The following is a 16,378-nucleotide window of genomic DNA, read 5'->3' on the forward strand; positions in this document are numbered from 1 at the left end:
CAGCAGGAATGAGACAGCACGAGGTGGCCCCCGCCCCCAGCAAACGATCGTACCGGCAACCACAATCTCCACGTGTCTTCTCCATGCCTGCCACCTGTTGCACGTGGCCCGCCCCAGATGCCTGACTTCACCTTAGTGTGAGCTGCCCACGGCCCACGTGTATCAAAGCCCTGCTGGACCCGGAGTCATCTGCAGGGCATCAGATCTTCCTCTGGGCCTTGTGCCCAACCTGCCTTTCCCATCCTTGGGTCAGGCAGGGCCCCCGGGAGATCCAGGGACGAGCAACTTGGAGCAGCGCACTCCCCCGTGGCCCACCCACCCACCGGTGCCACCTCTACCTCCTCCTGTAGCCGCCGGAGATGTTGTCTGGTGCCCGGCTGATCCTGTCTCTCCAGGGCCAGTGCAGGCTCAGAGGCTGTCTCGGGTCCCACTATGATCTATGATCCCAGCAGTCCCCATCCACCCTGCTTAGCGCCTAACCTGCCTGCTGGCATCTGCCTTGGCCCTGCTTTGGGGAGCGATCCTGCGGTTCCCCAGCCTGAGCCGGCATTCCAGGCCTCTCTCCTTCATCACAACCAGCGCCCAGATCTGGGGCTTGTGAAGATCTTACCCACCAGTGCGCTGGAAAGAGAGCTGGAAAGGGAGCTCACAGACCCACCTGGAAGCCACAGTGGGAATTGGCCACAGGGGCTCTCCAGCAAGGGATCGGGGTCCCGGCTGGGGACCCTATATTGGGAGGGGTGGGAGTGAGTGTGGAATGAGAACTGGACCCCTTTCAGGAAGGTGGAGCCAAGAAGGGGCCGTGCGGCGGTAAACAGACACCAGAAAGCCCCCTTGCCCGTTCTGGACCAGGGAACGGTGTGGGGCTGAACTCGCTTTTCCTCCCTGTGGTGAAATCTGGGGTCAAGACTAACATGCAAACTGGCGATAAACTGGGGAGCCCCCTGGAGGCCCAAGGGAGCGCTGGAAAGGCAGCTCCCTCAAGGAGGCCCAAGCACAGGGCTGGGGGGGTAGGGGGGCGGGGACAGCTGTTGCCACCGGCAAAACTTAGGAAGCCCAGGGGTGGAGCCCCACGGCCCGCAGAGCTCACACCCAGGCTGCCCCTCTGAGGGACGCTGGTGGGGCTCCAGGGGCGAGCGAGCTGCAGAGTAGACGGGGGTCCAGCCCGCTGTAAGCGGCTTTTTCGGTAGGCGGTCGCACTCGCCGGCTCAGCTTCTTCAGACCTCGGGGAGAAGCACGGGCGGGGGGCGTTGGGGCCCACGACCTGCGCCAGCAGCTCAGGGTGCAGGCGCCGGGCCCGGCAGGTGCAGCCCCCGGGAGGCGACCCGCCGCCGCTTCCCGCCCGGCCCCCCGCGGCGCCGCCGGGTGCGCCCACGTGACTTCCCGGGCGCGCCCCGCCCCCCCGCCGCGCGATACCGGGACCCGGGCGCGACATCCGTCCCGCCGGGCGAGGGCGCGCAGGCGCGGCGCGTGGCGGCCCGTCGGCGCTCCCGGCCTGCCCCGCGCGCGCTGACGTCGCGCAGCCTCGTCCCCGCCGACGCCGCCGCCGCCGCCGCCGCCGCCGCCGCCATTGGAGTCGGCGCCTCGTCAGTGCGTCCCGTCCGGGCTCCGTCTCACCGCGCCGCGCCCCGCGAGCGGCCCGCGCGCCCAGCAGTCGCCGCCGCCGCCGCCGCCCGGCCGGCGCCCGGGGAGGAGGCGGCGGGCCCGGGGCCGCGAGAGCGCGGGTGACAGGCCCGGCCTCGCGGGGAGGCCCGAGCCGGCGGGCGCCCCGGCCCCGCGCCGCGCCGCGCCGTTCATGAAGCATGTCGGCCACCAGCGTGGACCCCCAGGTAGCGGGGCCCGGGGGCGCGGGGGAGGGCGGCCGGGGGCGCCCCGGGGCGGCGGGGCCCGTTCGGGCCCGGAGCGCGCCCCACGCCCGGGAGGGGTCCTCGTGAATAACTTTGTGTTTCCCTCTCCCCGGGGTCCCGTCTGCGCGCACGACCCGGCCTGCGGCGACACAGAGAACAAAAGGACAGGATACTAAAGGTGAGCGAAGTTGGCGCGGTCGCTGCGGGTCCTGGATGGAGGAGGCGGCGGGCCATGTGGGGGAGAAAAGGTCTCGGAAGGGCGTCTGGAGCCGGACGCTTCTCCTCCGTGTGCTTCCGGGAGATAGATGTTAGGTGGCGATACCGGGAGGTTTAGCAGCTGGAGATCGGGGACTTTTCAAGGAGAAGTAAAAGGGTGGTGGGAGGCATCGCATCCTCCCTCCCCGCTGCAAGATGGTGGATTGAATGGGGGAAGGGAGGGAGGCAGGTGTGCGGGGCTGGCCCCGGGGGCCCTGGGGAGCTAGCTGCGCACCCCAGTAGTTAGAGCCCTAGTGAACCGGGCCTCGGGAGCCTCTCTTGATGTTCTGGCTTAGGGTAAACCCCCAAGACTCCCTGTCGTGAGAGCCCGTAAGTGACACTTCGTGTTTACTTGGAAGACTTTTCAACCAGTGTGTGTTACTCGGGTGTAACCAAATATGGTTCATCATGTTTTAAGACTGGAAAGGGCCCAGCACTTTATTTACCTTTCCTTTCCTTTTTCGGCTGAGCGTTGAAACAGCGGAAAGTAAGCGGAGAGCCGGATAAAAATGAGCTCGGAAGCGTCATTCGGTTACAGCCTGGCCCCGCTGCCCGGGCCGGAAGCTCCCGGTTCTTCTCCGTCCCCCCACTCGCAGTGAGGCCTTTGCAAGCGCCGTGGTTGCCTCCGTCGTCTGCTCAGGCCACACCATCATCCCCGAAGCCCAGTTACAAGCTCTTGGTTATTTTGTCGAGTTCTACCAAATTATGATCAAATTTTTACCAAAAACGTGAAATTGTTGAAAGTTGTGCCTTGCCGTCCTAATTGTGTAAACGTCAGCTGGGTACCGTGTTCTTTCTTAAGTAAAAGCAATTTTTAGAAATCGAGGGACGTAGGCTTTACTGTCTTTGATTTCCATGCTTAAAAGTAATTTTTTAAAATTCAAAGATAACATTTTGCAACTTCTTGTTCTAGTACAAAATGGTTCTTTGCATCAGAAGGATACAGTCCATGACAATGACTTTGAGCCCTACCTTTCTGGACAGTCAAATCAGGTGAGCTTTTTTGTTCTTTATTTTTTTTAAAGCTGTATTTTTATGTTAGTTTTGAGTCTTGGAATGCAACTTTCCTGCTACGTTTCTGATTTTATCATCCTAAACAACAAAGAAGCACCGTATACAGTACTAGCAACAGAGAGCATGCTGAGGATCTGCTCAGAAGACTAGCCTTGAGTTAAACATGGGGCGTGAGTGTGGGGAAGGCGGCGCGCCCCGGGAAGGAAGGTCCCGCTGGGGCCGTCTGCAGGGGGACTTCTGTCGTCCTCAGCGCCTACGGCTCAGTGATGCACCGCCGTGGATGGAGTGCAGGCGTGTGTCATTGTCTGAGATTTCCCGGGGAGCTATTTTAGCTCTGGGCAAGGAGAATTGTGGTCCAGGAGAGCATCGAAGAATCCAGCTCCGGAGCCAGACTTTGGCCTTGGGTTCGGATCTTCACTCCGCTGCCGTGTGACACTTCCTCAGGTGGCTCGCCTCTTCTGTGCCTCACTGTCCTTTTGTAGAAGACTGGCTGTGGAGACGGCTGGGGAGTCATTGGGAGGATGGCAGGCAGCGCTCGTCAAGCTCCGACGTGGCACCTGTACAGGGCCCAGCAGGTCGTAGCTGCCGGTTTTTCTTCGGTTTTTCAGAGTTTCTCCACCGTGGCCCTGTGGGCATTTTGGATGGAAACAGTCTTTGGGGGCTGTGAGTCGTGGGGTGCCGAGCAGCCTTCCTGGCCTCCTCCCCCTACACGCATACCGGTATGACGAGCAGAAGTGTCTTGATGGCGTCTCCTGGGGGCTGACTTACACTGGGAAAAACCACCAGGCTAGTTGGAGTTCAGGGTTAAGCATAGCGTCCACCACTTTTAAAACATACTATGCGTGTTCGCTTTGGAATAAAACCAGGCTTTGCCTCTTCCCTGGGGTGGAATGAAATTAGTTTGTCTCTTTTCTTGCCAGTCTGCCCCTTTCTAAAGTGTTTTAGAACTTAAAACTTTTCCTTGTGTTCGTCCTTTTTTTCAAATGTGTATTTTTGAGAGAGAGATGGAGAGAATCCCAAGCAGGCTGCACACTGTCAGCCTGACCGGGGCTCGATCCCGCAAATGCGGAGAACATGACCTGAGCCAAAATCAAGAGTCGGAGGCTCAACCTACTGAGCTCCCAGGTGCCCCTGTCCTTACTGCACTGAGCCAGTCTGCAGTCAAGGTGCCCAGGACACCCTTTCTAGAGCCCCTCCCCTTGCACCCCCTCCCCCCCAGGACCCGCCCCTCCTCTGGGCAGGGCCAGGTGGGGCAGAGAACTGCCCTGGCCTCGGTGACGCATTGTCGGGGTAATGGCAAGAAGTTGAATGAGTACTTTATTTTTCCCTTATGTGGTCTGAATGCTATGGTGGTATCGTGTTTTAGGCTTTGACCAAAGAAAGGTGAGGGGAATTGTTTCACTCGAAATATGTTTTTATGAAGCAGGCGCTTTCATGTTATTTGGGTGGATTTCCTTAGAAGCAGAGCAGATGATTTTCTGTCAGGAGGGTAATTACGGCTGTTTCACCCTGGGGAAGCCAGCTCGGAGGACAGGTGTCGGGTGACGCTGCAAGGGACAGCCTTAAAACAGCCCTTCGTCCTGGGTATTGGTGTGCTTTTCAGCAAGATGCTTAATCACATTACTTAAGAGTAGATTCGTGATCTTTTTCCTTTTCTTGTTTGTTTATTTTGAGAGAGCGCACATGCGTGAGAGCTGGGGAGGGGCAGAGAGAGAGGGAGAGAGAGAGTCCCAAACAGGCTCTGCACCGTTAGCCCAGAGCCTGACACGGGGCTTCAGCTCACGAAACTGACGTCATGACCTGAGCTGGAGTCAAGAGTTGGACGCTCAACCGACACCCAGGGGCCCCAAGAGTAAATCCAGGTTCTTGATTGAGAACAGATTTTCCAGAAATGCCCAACTGTTAGAGTGTAGAATGCAGGTAACACGCGAGAGCTCTTCGAGCCTAATTTTCCTGGTCCTCTTGTGGATGAAGAAAAGGGCCCGAGAGGCCTGGTTTGCCCAGGTGGTGGAGCCAGTTTGTGGCAGAGCTAGGTTCTGGACTAACTGGGTGGGGGGGGAAGAGATGGTCTCTTCCATGCACACAGCAGGGGCTCGTTTGGGCCTGGTGTTCGTTGCTACTTTCTTCGTTCTGGCCACCACGCACGTGGCCTCCTTGCAGACGGAAGCCACTGGGGATTGATGACACCTCTGGGTTTGGGCTCTGCTGGTAAAGGCTTCTCCTGAGGACAGCTCTGTGTTTCGGTGTTCCAGCTCCCAGACGGGAGGCGCGCCATGTGGCCCGCCCGACCGCACGTGACTGAGGGACAGTGGTGGCTCGTGTGGCCGGGAGCAGCGCACTTCAGTTGCCAGCACTGTGCTTCTCTTTATTGAGGTGTTTTGGACACGTGACAGGTGGCACGTATTTGAAGGGTGCCATTTCACAAGGGACTTTGCCTGTGTACCTCTGGGGCCGTCACCGCAGGGAGGATGGTGACGAGGCCGTCAGCCCCGTGACGCTTTTTTTTAATACGGGTGTTGGTAGTGGCAAGTTCGAGGCTATTTCTGTTTTTGTGTTTTATGAAGTTTTAATACCGGGACGATTTGGAAAGTGTTTACAAGCATGCTGTTCAGGCTAGTTCAACTTGTAACGCCCCACAACGGAGCCGGGGTCCTGGGTGCGGGAGGGCCTTTGGGCCCTCGGGCGTGCATTTGTCCCTTCCTGGTCGCCCCCGGGAGCATCCTGATGTAGCAGCCCTGCATCCCCTCTGTGACACGAAATACATGTTAGCTTTAGGAGATGGGTGGCGGGGAGTGCGGGGGAGCAGACGGGCTCTGGGTGGGGGCCACGCGGTGTGGTTACTACGGACTGAACCGGGTCACTCGGTCGTCAGCAGACGCGCTTGTTTGCCCAGGCACGTCTGACAGAGACGCAAAGGAGTGGAAGCAAACTTTTCTAGTGTGTTTCTCAATTGTGTTCAGTTCAGTTGTGTTCTAAGTGCGATAGGATGTTTTCACTTTATGAGAAAGTTCTGCAAGTTTTCCTGTTCCCGTTTTCAGTGCCAAGCACCGTCATCGGTTTATGCTTATTCTTCTTTTTTTTTTTTTTTAATTTTTTTTTTTTTTTTTAATGTTTTATTCATTTTTGAGACAGAGAGAGACAGAGCATGAACGGGGGAGGGGCAGAGAGAGAGGGAGACACAGAATCAGAAACAGGCTCCAGGCTCTGAGCCATCAGCCCAGAGCCCGACGCGGGGCTCGAACTCCCGGACCGCGAGATCGTGACCTGGCTGAAGTCGGACGCTCAACCGACTGCGCCACCCAGGCGCCCCTATGCTTATTCTTCTAGAAAGCTGTGATGCCTCTGACGTGAGGATCGACTTCCACTTTGAGCAGAGCCACTTGACGTGCTGGGGTGTGTTTTCGCAGTTGAGGGTGTGGTGGGCTCTCACCTCCGTTTCCAGGGCCTGGTATGCCCCATCTCAGAGGTTCCTTAGGTGGTCAGGTTGAAATTTGTACCTTCTCGCTCTTTGCAGAAAGCGTCTGGCCTCGGGAGGTGCTTCTGTTTATAAAAAGACCAGCTCATCTTGAAAATCGTGCTCGGCTGTCATCCAGGGTTTCTGTCAGGTTTGGGGGTGGTTTTCACCCCGCAGCACAAGGCCAGGCTAAACTGACGCCCTGTTGGGTGGGCCACTTCATGTGGAGAGCCTGGGGGCCAGCTGGCTCATGGCTTGCTCTGCTGGGCAGTTCTGGCGGGTTCGAGCGACTGGGGGAGTTAGCAAGGAGCACGTGGTCTTGTAGGCCGTGGCCTGGCGCGGGTTTCTTGTGGTCGTGTCCAAAGGCTGTGGGCTTCAGTGATGGCGCCCACTCAGTGGAGACCAGCCATCGTGGAGTGCGGCTGGTGGGGCCCAGTGGGGTTTTCACATACTTCTTAATGTCAAGTTGCTCAAAACGACGTGCCTCATGGGGTGCCTGGGTGGCTCAGTCGGTTGGGCGTCCAACTCTTGATCTTGGGGTTGTGGGTTCCGGCCCTGTGTTGGGCTCCGTGCTGGGTGTGGAGCCTACTTAAAAGAAGAAACTACGTGCCTCGAGCTGGACACAAAGGCAGAAATTCTCTGACGTCAGAAACCGTGGTCCTTGCACGCGACCCAGCCAGCTGAGGGACTGCAGTCCTCTTGCACAGAGACACATGCAGCCAAGCCTGTGTCCCCAGGGCTTCCCCTGGGTGCACCTGCTGGGCCCCTTGCAGCTCTGGTCCCTTTGTCAGTCTTCATAATTGCCGTTGATACTTTCCACTTCTACATAATTTACTTAAGTGTAATTTCTAGTCGTTCAGGATGAGTTTCTTTTTTAACGTGACTGTATTTTACCAAGTGTGAAAAAGTTTGAATTTTAGAATAGGTTCATTATTGTGTTTTACTGTGGTTTTTCAACGAGAGTGACGCAGGGATCACAGACAGAGACTTGGTGGAAGTCTGTTTTGTCTGGAGAGCCCATTCTGTCTGTGATCTTGGACTTGGCCACAAGGAGGCGCCCGGGAGTCCGGTGTTTGTCTGTCTTTCCTCGTGGAGCCTCAGCTTGCCTTGAAGATGAGTCTGCCTCGCCTCCCTCTTTTGGGGCCCTGCGTTCTAGCAAAGGCTACAATTAGACGGAGTCTCGTACGTGGGAGCGTCAGTCAGGGGGATGGTTTTACCCGCACTGGCCTCAAAAAGGTTTTTGTAGGTCCTGCCTTTTCCTGGACGTGCAGCGCCCCTGCCTCGAGCGGCTGCCTGCAGGGAGGGAGAGTCAGGCGCTCGTTTCTGCCGCTGCAGCGCCTGCACCCGCACCCCCGAGACACCGGCCTCCAGTTGGCAGCCTCGGGGCGCGGTGGGTCGAGCCGAGGAGCCTCCAGGAGGCAGCACATCCGTCTGGAGCCCGCGCTGCGGGGCACGGCCTGGCCAGTCGGGGCCGCGGTCCGGTTCACCTATGCGGGGAGGAGAATTTCAGTCTTGCTGGAAGTTAAGGCCAGAGCATTTGGGCCCTATGTGTTGCAGACGGATGGACGGACTGACGGGGACCGCTTTCTGTGCAGCACAGCCCACAGCCCGGGAGGGAGGGGGCGTGGTCCGAATAGCAAGCGAGAGTAAACACATCCGGGTCTTCTCACGGGACGAATGACTGGACGAATGACTGACTGCACGTAGGTTCGTACACTGACTTGCTTGGCTTTAGCGCTTTGAAGGCAAGACGGCCGGTGGTGCAGCGAAGAGCTGCCTGGAGGACAGGGGCGGAGACCGAGTCAGGCTCACGGCGCTGAGGTTGCCGCACGCGGCCCGCCAGGTGGCCTGGAGCCAGTCGTGTCCCGGGGAGGACAGAGGTGAGGACAGACGGACGGACGGAGGCCGTGGGCAGGGCTGGCGTCCAGCCCGGGGAGTGCCGGGCCCGGTGCGCGTGGGGACGGCTGCTGGTGGGCCTGCGGCCGCTTGTCAGGACGCCCCTTCATCTGGGGCCTTGAAGCGAGGAGTCTCCGTTCCTTTTGCCGTAAGAGCCGTAGCGTTGGAGGAAGATCTGTAGTCCAAGTGCGTATGTGACCCTCCCGTCCGTGCTCACCGTGACCCGCCTGCACTGACGGGTCCCAGGAGGAGAGGGTTGGGTCCACTCAGGGCCACCACTTCTCTCCCAGACGCCCTCCTGCCGGGAGGCACTCCCGTGAGCCAGGAGGGTTCAGGGGTGCCGGCTGGCTGGCTTCCTGTTCCTGGGACGGTCCCGGCTGGAAGCCGCCGAGAAGCGCCTGTGCACGGCGTGGTCAGGACCCGGAACGCCCGTTCTGTCCAGTCCACAGCAGGACTTTAGATGAACTTGAAGGGACGTTGAATGGAGAACACAACGCATGATGGTTTGTGTCCTGAGTTACGTCCTGCTACGGGTGAGGCTTACCTGTGAGTCACAAGTGAGGTGCTAGCCCCCTGTGAGCCCCGTCTGTGGGTGCTGAGGTCAGGCGGCAGGCTTAGCTCTTGGGGCTGCCCCTCGCCTCACAGAGCACGCCCTCTGCCCGAACCTGGTGATTTGCTCTCCCTCCTGACCGGCCCCCTGGAGAGCGTCTTTGAGGGCCCAGGTTGGATGCAGGCAGACAGAGGAGGTTACAAGAAGGGGCCGGAGTCACTGACGTCCTTTCTGGGGAAGGTAGCTCCAGCTGTGCCGCGGCTTATGGGACATTGATGATGGGGCCGGTTCGTTGTCTGTTTTTCACCCCCTGAGCATCTCTGTGATTTTTATTCCTGGGAAAGCCCTTGCCTTTTAAAAAGTGATTTCTGCAGTTGTCTGCCATCAAATGGAGCAGCCAACAGGCAGGAGCGGCGATGCCTGAGGTCCTGCGAATCCTCGATGGGACGGGGCAGCAGCAGGAGGTGGCAGTGGAGACCGACAGCCAGGAGGCTGGGTGACCGAGGTCACGTGTTGGGCTGGGACTGCTGAGGGACCAGCCTGTTCTCCAAAGGGTCGTTGGGGGGGGGCGGGGAGGTCTGGAGAGTCCCACGCCTTCTCACGGTGGCAGAGCGCAAATGCTTGTTTGGCATTCTGGCTCTCCCTCCCTGGCGGCCTCAGCCCGGCTCCCCCCCCCCCCCCCCGCCCCCCGCGGGTCCCTGGGACTGTGCTGGCCAGGACAGTGGTGTTCTCACGTGATAGTCGGTGCAGGGCTGGAGGAGGAGGTCTCTGGCCAATGCTCTCCTTGTAGAACTTTCTGGTTGTTTGTAGAGGAGGGTAGGGGAGAGGATAGGGGCCACTAAGCAGTCAGAAAATGGTAGCATGGGCTGGAAAGCTTGCTGCTGCCTCCACTCTTGTCTTCCTTTATGGCCTTGCCACTCCTTAAACCAGCTGCCCTGGGCAGGAAGCGTGCACCCCTACCCTGCACCCCTCCACTCCTCCTACCACCCATACCTGCCAGGAAACCATCTACATCACCTGCCAGTGGCATGGCCAGGGGGCTCCAGCTGTGGCCAGAAGCCCGCTGAGTCTCTCCCCAAGGAGACGCCTTGCCAGAATGGCTGACCTCAGATCTAAATCCACACCCTGGGCAGATTTCCTGAGATTCCGGAGGTGAGTCTCTGCTGCCTTGAGGGCAGTCCAGCCGCTCGAAAAGCCCTGTCTGAGGCTCCAGCCGACGCACGGGTGTCCTCTCAGTAAGGAATCCCAGGTGAAGTTGGAGCCCGATGTGAAGGCTCCTCCAGCTCAGAGAGCAGGCAGGACACGGAGTCTTGGCCAAGGAGCCGGCCGAGGCCTCCGTGCTGCCTGACGCGCAGTGAGAGCCAAGGCCACGCCTGGGCCGTGGTGGGGATGTGAGATGACGAGGCCCCTTTGGACTCGGAAGTGGGGGTGGGCTGGCAGGAAAGGCGTGTGGGAGGGGCCTCTGAAGGGGCCCTTCATAGAAGGGGTGGGAGGAGCCTGTGGGTCCAGCGGAAAAGGGTGTTGCCCGTGAGCCGGGACCCGTGAGGACCCGCGGGAGCGTTGAGCAGCCAGGGGGCTTGAAACCAGGCTGCCGGGCAAGCCGCCCTGTCGCCCCGAGCTCCCCGAAAGCCGTCTTGGCCTTCCCGCAGCTGTCCTCCCCTCCCGCCGTGCCGGCGGTGCTGTCCCGTGTGCGGGGTCGGCGGCGTCGCCGCTCCTCACTCTGGTTCCCTCCCGCGTGAACGGTGTGCTGCTTGAGGGTGCAGGAGCGGCTGCAGGTGGACTGCTGGCGGCCAGTGCCGGGGCGGCTGGGCCTGGTCGCGTCACGCGGACCCAGCACGCTGCAGGTGACCACCTGGCTGCCCTCAGCCCTTGCTGTGTTCTCACTGGGTGGCCTCGGTTCCTGTGGGGGGTGACGGTGCCGTGCAGCTCGCCTGGACCGAGGCAGGAAGTCTCCGAGTCGCGTCCTGAGAGCAGTCTAACCCGTCCCTGCTTGTTTTCCCAGAGTAACAGTTACCCCTCCATGGCGGATCCTTACCTGTCCAGCTACTACCCACCGTCCATCGGATTTCCTTACTCCCTCAATGAGGCGCCCTGGTCCACTGGAGGGGACCCTCCGATCCCGTACCTCACCACCTACGGACAGCTCAGTAACGGAGACCACCACTTCATGCACGATGCTGTCTTCGGCCAGCCCGGGGGCCTGGGGAACAGCATCTACCAGCACAGGTTCAATTTCTTCCCCGAAAACCCTGCCTTCTCCGCCTGGGGGACGAGCGGGTCTCAGGGGCAGCAGGCTCAGAGCTCAGCCTACGGGAGCAGCTACACGTACCCGCCGAGCTCCCTGGGTGGCACGATCGTGGACGGGCAGACGGGCTTCCACAGCGATACCCTCAACAAGGCCCCCGGCATGAACAGCCTGGAGCAGGGCATGGTGGGCCTGAAGATCGGGGACGTCACCACCTCTGCCGTCAAGACCGTGGGGTCGGTGGTTAGCAGCGTGGCGATGGCCGGTGTCCTTTCCGGGAATGGTGGGACAAGCGTGAATATGCCGGTTTCAAAGCCGACCTCGTGGGCTGCCATTGCCAGCAAGCCGGCAAAGCCACAGCCGAAAATGAAAGCAAAAAGCGGACCTGTCATTGGGGCAGCCCTGCCCCCGCCACCTATAAAGCATAACATGGACATCGGCACGTGGGACAACAAAGGGCCTGTGCCCAAGCCTCCGGCCCCCCAGCAGGCACCGGCCCCCCAGCCTGCCCCGCAGCCCCAACCGGTCGTGCAGCCTCTTCCCGCTCAGCCCCCCCCTTTGGCCCAACCGCAGTATCCGAGCCCTCAGCAGCCACCCCAGACCCGCTGGGTCGCCCCTCGCAACAGAAATGCGGCGTTCGGGCAGAGCGGAGGGGCCAGCAGCGACGGTAACTCTCCTGGAAGCGCTCAGCCTAGTTCTGCCCCCAGTGTGGAGTCCCACCCCGTTCTGGAAAAACTGAAAGCGGCCCACAGCTATAACCCCAAGGAGTTTGATTGGAATCTTAAGAGCGGCCGCGTGTTCATCATCAAGAGCTACTCGGAGGACGACATCCACCGCTCCATCAAGTACTCCATCTGGTGCAGCACGGAGCACGGCAACAAGCGTCTGGACGGTGCCTTCCGCGCCGCCGGCAGCAAGGGGCCCGTGTACCTGCTGTTCAGCGTCAACGGGAGCGGGCACTTCTGCGGGGTGGCCGAGATGAAGTCGCCCGTGGACTACGGCACCAGCGCGGGGGTCTGGTCTCAGGACAAGTGGAAAGGCAAGTTTGACGTGAAATGGATTTTCGTCAAGGACGTGCCCAACAACCAGCTGCGGCACATCAGGCTGGAGAATAACGACAACAAGCCGGTCACCAACTCCCGTGACACCCAGGAGGTGCCCTTAGAGAAAGCAAAGCAAGTGCTGAGAATCATCGCTTCCTACAAGCACACGACCTCCATCTTTGACGACTTTTCTCACTACGAGAAGCGTCAGGAGGAGGAGGAGGAGGTGCGCAAGGTGAGTCTGACCTTCTCGCGCTGGAGCTCCGGGCGGGCCCGGGGCCGGGGCCGGAGCCGAGGCCTCGTGCTCGCTGGCTGGGGCCCAGCGACCGCCAGGTCCCCGTGGCCTCGGGCAGGGCCAGCAGCGTCTGGGCTTGTCCAGGCACGGTCACCGGGGCGGGGCGGGGGGGGGGGGGGCGCGTAAGTGGACGTGACCACACAGCTTTGTGGTTCTTAGGGAACACGAGCCCTGGGGCCATGGTGCAGAAATTCTCCCAGGACGCTTAGAAATAACGCCCCGTGCGGGGCGCCTCGGTGGCGCAGTCGGTTAAGTGTCTGACTTCGGCCAGGTCACGATCTCGCGGTCCGTGAGTTCGAGCCCCGCGTCAGGCTCTGGGCTGATGGCTCAGAGCCTGGAGCCTGCTTCCGATTCTGTGTCTCCCTCTCTCTCTGCCCCTCCCCCGTTCATGCTCTGTCTCTCTGTCCCAAAAACGAATAAACGTTGAAAAAAAAAAATTAAAAAAAAAAAAAAAAAAAAGAAATAACGCCCCGTGGACTGGGGTAGGCCGGCGAGGCTGCTGGGGCCGCGGGGGGCTACAGGCCCTGCCTGACCCCCCCAGGGCACCGCCCTCCTCGCCCAGGAAGCTCTGGTCTGGAGGCCGTGGCTTCTTTTTCTCCTGAAAACCCAGTGCCTTACAGGCTTTGGGACCTTGAACTCTCCCTCCGGGTGGCAAAGAGGAGGTGGGGGCAGAGTGGGTGTGGAACACAGGCCTCCCCTAACCGGAAGTGAGCATCTAGAACCCGGGGTGCGAGCCGCGAATTGGGCCTCCGACGTAGTGCGTTCCCCTTCGGCCACCGAGAACCTCCCGGAGCCTGAGCAGTTCCGGCCCGCTGAAGCGAGTCTGCCTGTGCTGCGGCGGAACGGGGCCCGTGGCCGTGAACTGGCCCAGGGTGGGAACAAGGACGGCGAAGCACACTCTGTGAAGCTGGCTTGTCTGAGAGAGTTCATGCTGAGGTTTTTTCCTGCTGTTTTGATACCGAAACATCCTTTTTTAAATTAAACGTCAGTTGACGATGGTTGGGTGTGCGGTCCTGTACCGACAGACGCGTCACCCGTCTGTGAATGGCAAGCGTCCCGGAGCATTTTTAGCCGAAAGGCCTGTAGCCGATGGTGACGTTAGCAGTATTAGGCCCTGCACATAGCGTAACCATCACGGTTTGTAAAACTTGGAAAACGCATTGGTCCTTCTTTCGTTTGTAGGGAAAGGAGAGGGGCGTGTTATTTATTTCCAGTTACTGAGATCCTGTATTCTCACTCTTTTAGGTGTAGAGTAAAATACCGAATTGCTGAATTTGCAGGGATAGAGCAGAGATCACTGGTCGTGAAGCTTAAGCTCCTTGGTGGATTTCAGCCTGGCAGCAGGCTTTGTGTGGCTGTGGTTTATCTCAGATACGCTTCCTGACTCGCTAGGTTCTGGGAGTTGTGACGAGGCTAGGGGTAAATTTCTGCCTGTAACCGGTTGCCGTTTTTAAGGGTCTGGGGTCCCAAACCTGAGTTGGCCAGTGGGGTTGGGAAGAGAGAGTGTCGAGTTGGTCCGTGGGAGGCGTGCCTGCAGGCAGACTCGGGGCACTCACGGCATTACGCTGTTCCTCCAGGGAGCTTGAGAGACGTGTGGAACCTACCAGAACTTTCAGCAGTGTGCTTCTTCCTTAGACCGCTGTTTGCGTGTCTCCAGTGGAGTTTAGTTGCAGCACTGTGAGGAAGGACCAATGTGGTTTCTGCCCCTATTGATGAGAAGCCAGCCGGGCGGACGTGGGGAGAGGCTGCGATGCGTCACGGGCTCGTCAGACGTGCTCTGGGAAAGATGGTTCTGGGTGTGGTAGGAAAGAGACCCGGCCAGAGAGGACTTGCGTGGAGCAGGTGGACGCCGAGGGCTGGGCGTAGTTATCAGAGGCCCGGGGCGCCTGCTGGCGTGGCCTGGCTGGTCCCCGCGGAGGGTGCAGGCCCAGATGGGGGCCACAGCCCACAGCGCGGCCCGGGGGACCTCACTTTGGAGGGACTGTGCATGGCGCGTTCACTCTGTATGTTCAACTCTTCTCCTTTTTCTATTTACAGGAACGGCAGAATCGAAACAAACAATAAGGATGAACCAGTTTCTTCTGTGTTCTAACGTCGGACTGAAAAAGTTGAAGAGAACGTGTGCTTGGTGCTGTTGTCTCGTGCGGGGCCCGACTGGTCGCACCTTTCGCTCATTGTCTTTCGTTTTTGCCCAGATGCATCTGCGTTCGTTTGTACTTTTTCTATGGATTATCGTATTCTAGAACTCACTAATAAAGGAGTGTGTTTTCTGTCAGCCTGTCAAATCAGACCTAATGTGAGATAGAAGCATCCTTCAAAAGCAAACCAAACAGAAAGCCCTAATACATCTGAAAGGTGGTTTTTTGGTTCTTTTCGGGTTTTATGCAGAAATTATGTTCTTACTTTTCTAGTCAGTGTCCTTTAACCTGTTTACGTGGAACTCATTTCTCAGCCCTTTGTTGCTTTGTAGCAGACACGAGAAGCCATGACTGGTTTTGGCGTTTTCTGTCTTCTGTTAAAGTACTTCTTTCCAAAATGTTGAAATCAACAAGTTGACGACCACCTCATTTGGGCAGTTTGCTATCTTTATTACCTGTTATCTGTCTAAAACGCTAATCCGTTTGATTTTTCTACTAGACGAAAAGATATGTTTTAGTTTTCCGGACGTGGTGAACGTGCCCCGTCGCACGGAGCGCCATCCACCCTCGAATGGTCTCCGGCGCCGCGGCCGCCAGGTCCCTCGCGCTGCTCCCCGCCCGGCGGGGCGGAAGCGGCGTCACGCGGAGGGCCGGGCTCAGCGGGCGGCCGTGCGAGCTGTGTGCGTCACCCCACCTGCCCCCCTCCTCACCCGACAACCCGACGCCCTTCTGAGTTTCCTGCCCACGATGCTGAGCTTTACATGTCCGATCCGCTGGTGCAGACGGAGCGGCGGGCGATGCCGCGGGCGTCGGTTTCACCGTGCGCGTCTGGTTTCTCTTTCCCGTTGAATGAGTAAAAAAAAAAAAAAGCAAACAAAAAAAACCTTTTAGAAACTGAATTTGCTGTCCTGTTCTGTGGACCGAGGGACCTTGAACCGACTGCCACCTGGAGTCCGAGTCAAGCATGACCATGGTGCTCACACCTGTCGCTCCGGCACGCAGTCTGCACGCGCCCGCTGTAGGGGATCTTCCTGTTTAGAGAGCAGATACCTTCCGAAAACTATTTACTCCAAAAGACCCTCGAGTTAAAGTTTAAGCTGTATTATTTAGACTTGTATTTAGAACGTGTCACTTTCTCTGAACTGTTCCTGCCTGTGTGGAGTCACGGACAACGTCGGATAACTTTTCCTCTGGAGAATACAAGCCTTAATAAACAATACCTATTTAGCAAGCCGGCTGTCCTCATCCTTCACTCCTCTTTCACGGGTTGCTGGTGGTGGTAGCTGCACAGCCAGCTGCGGGGGGCGGGGGTCGCTGCCCCAGAGCCCGGTTCTCCGCGTCCGAGACTCTCGTTCTCGTCTGCCGCAGGGGAGCCGGCGACCGAGACCGCCGATGTTGTAACTTCGCTCACCCCGCGCCGTGGTTTGTGGGAAAGACGGAGGGACTGTTTAAAGATCCGGTTACAACTCCGAGTTCGTAGTCCCCCCGGCGTTGTGCTGCAGGCCTTTTCAGATCTCAGCACCGGCCTCCCCGGACGGGCCGTCCCGCCCGCCTCCTCCCTCCGTTCGTTCTTCAGCCGCGGGCACCGGCACGCTTCCTCCGAGCGCGCGTATGTAGCAGGAAGCCCCGTGCCTGCTCGGT

At 59.0% G+C, this 16,378-nt stretch overlaps 1 protein-coding gene across 1 annotated transcript; it reads left to right on the top strand.

Annotated features, from left to right (window-relative positions):
* Positions 1 to 1,531: 1,531 nt before the first annotated feature.
* On the top strand, positions 1,532 to 15,968 carry YTHDF1 (YTH N6-methyladenosine RNA binding protein 1). Its single transcript, XM_045443996.1, has 5 exons — positions 1,532 to 1,829; positions 2,001 to 2,025; positions 3,016 to 3,095; positions 11,019 to 12,539; positions 14,637 to 15,968. The coding sequence occupies exons 1-5, from the start codon at positions 1,803 to 1,805 to the stop codon at positions 14,661 to 14,663; spliced, it is 1,680 nt and encodes a 559-aa protein (XP_045299952.1). The 5' UTR covers positions 1,532 to 1,802; the 3' UTR covers positions 14,664 to 15,968.
* The last annotated feature ends 410 nt before the right edge of the window (positions 15,969 to 16,378 follow it).

Source organism: Leopardus geoffroyi, chromosome A3, assembly GCF_018350155.1.
Source record: "Leopardus geoffroyi isolate Oge1 chromosome A3, O.geoffroyi_Oge1_pat1.0, whole genome shotgun sequence".
NCBI classification, from domain to species: domain Eukaryota; kingdom Metazoa; phylum Chordata; class Mammalia; order Carnivora; family Felidae; genus Leopardus; species Leopardus geoffroyi.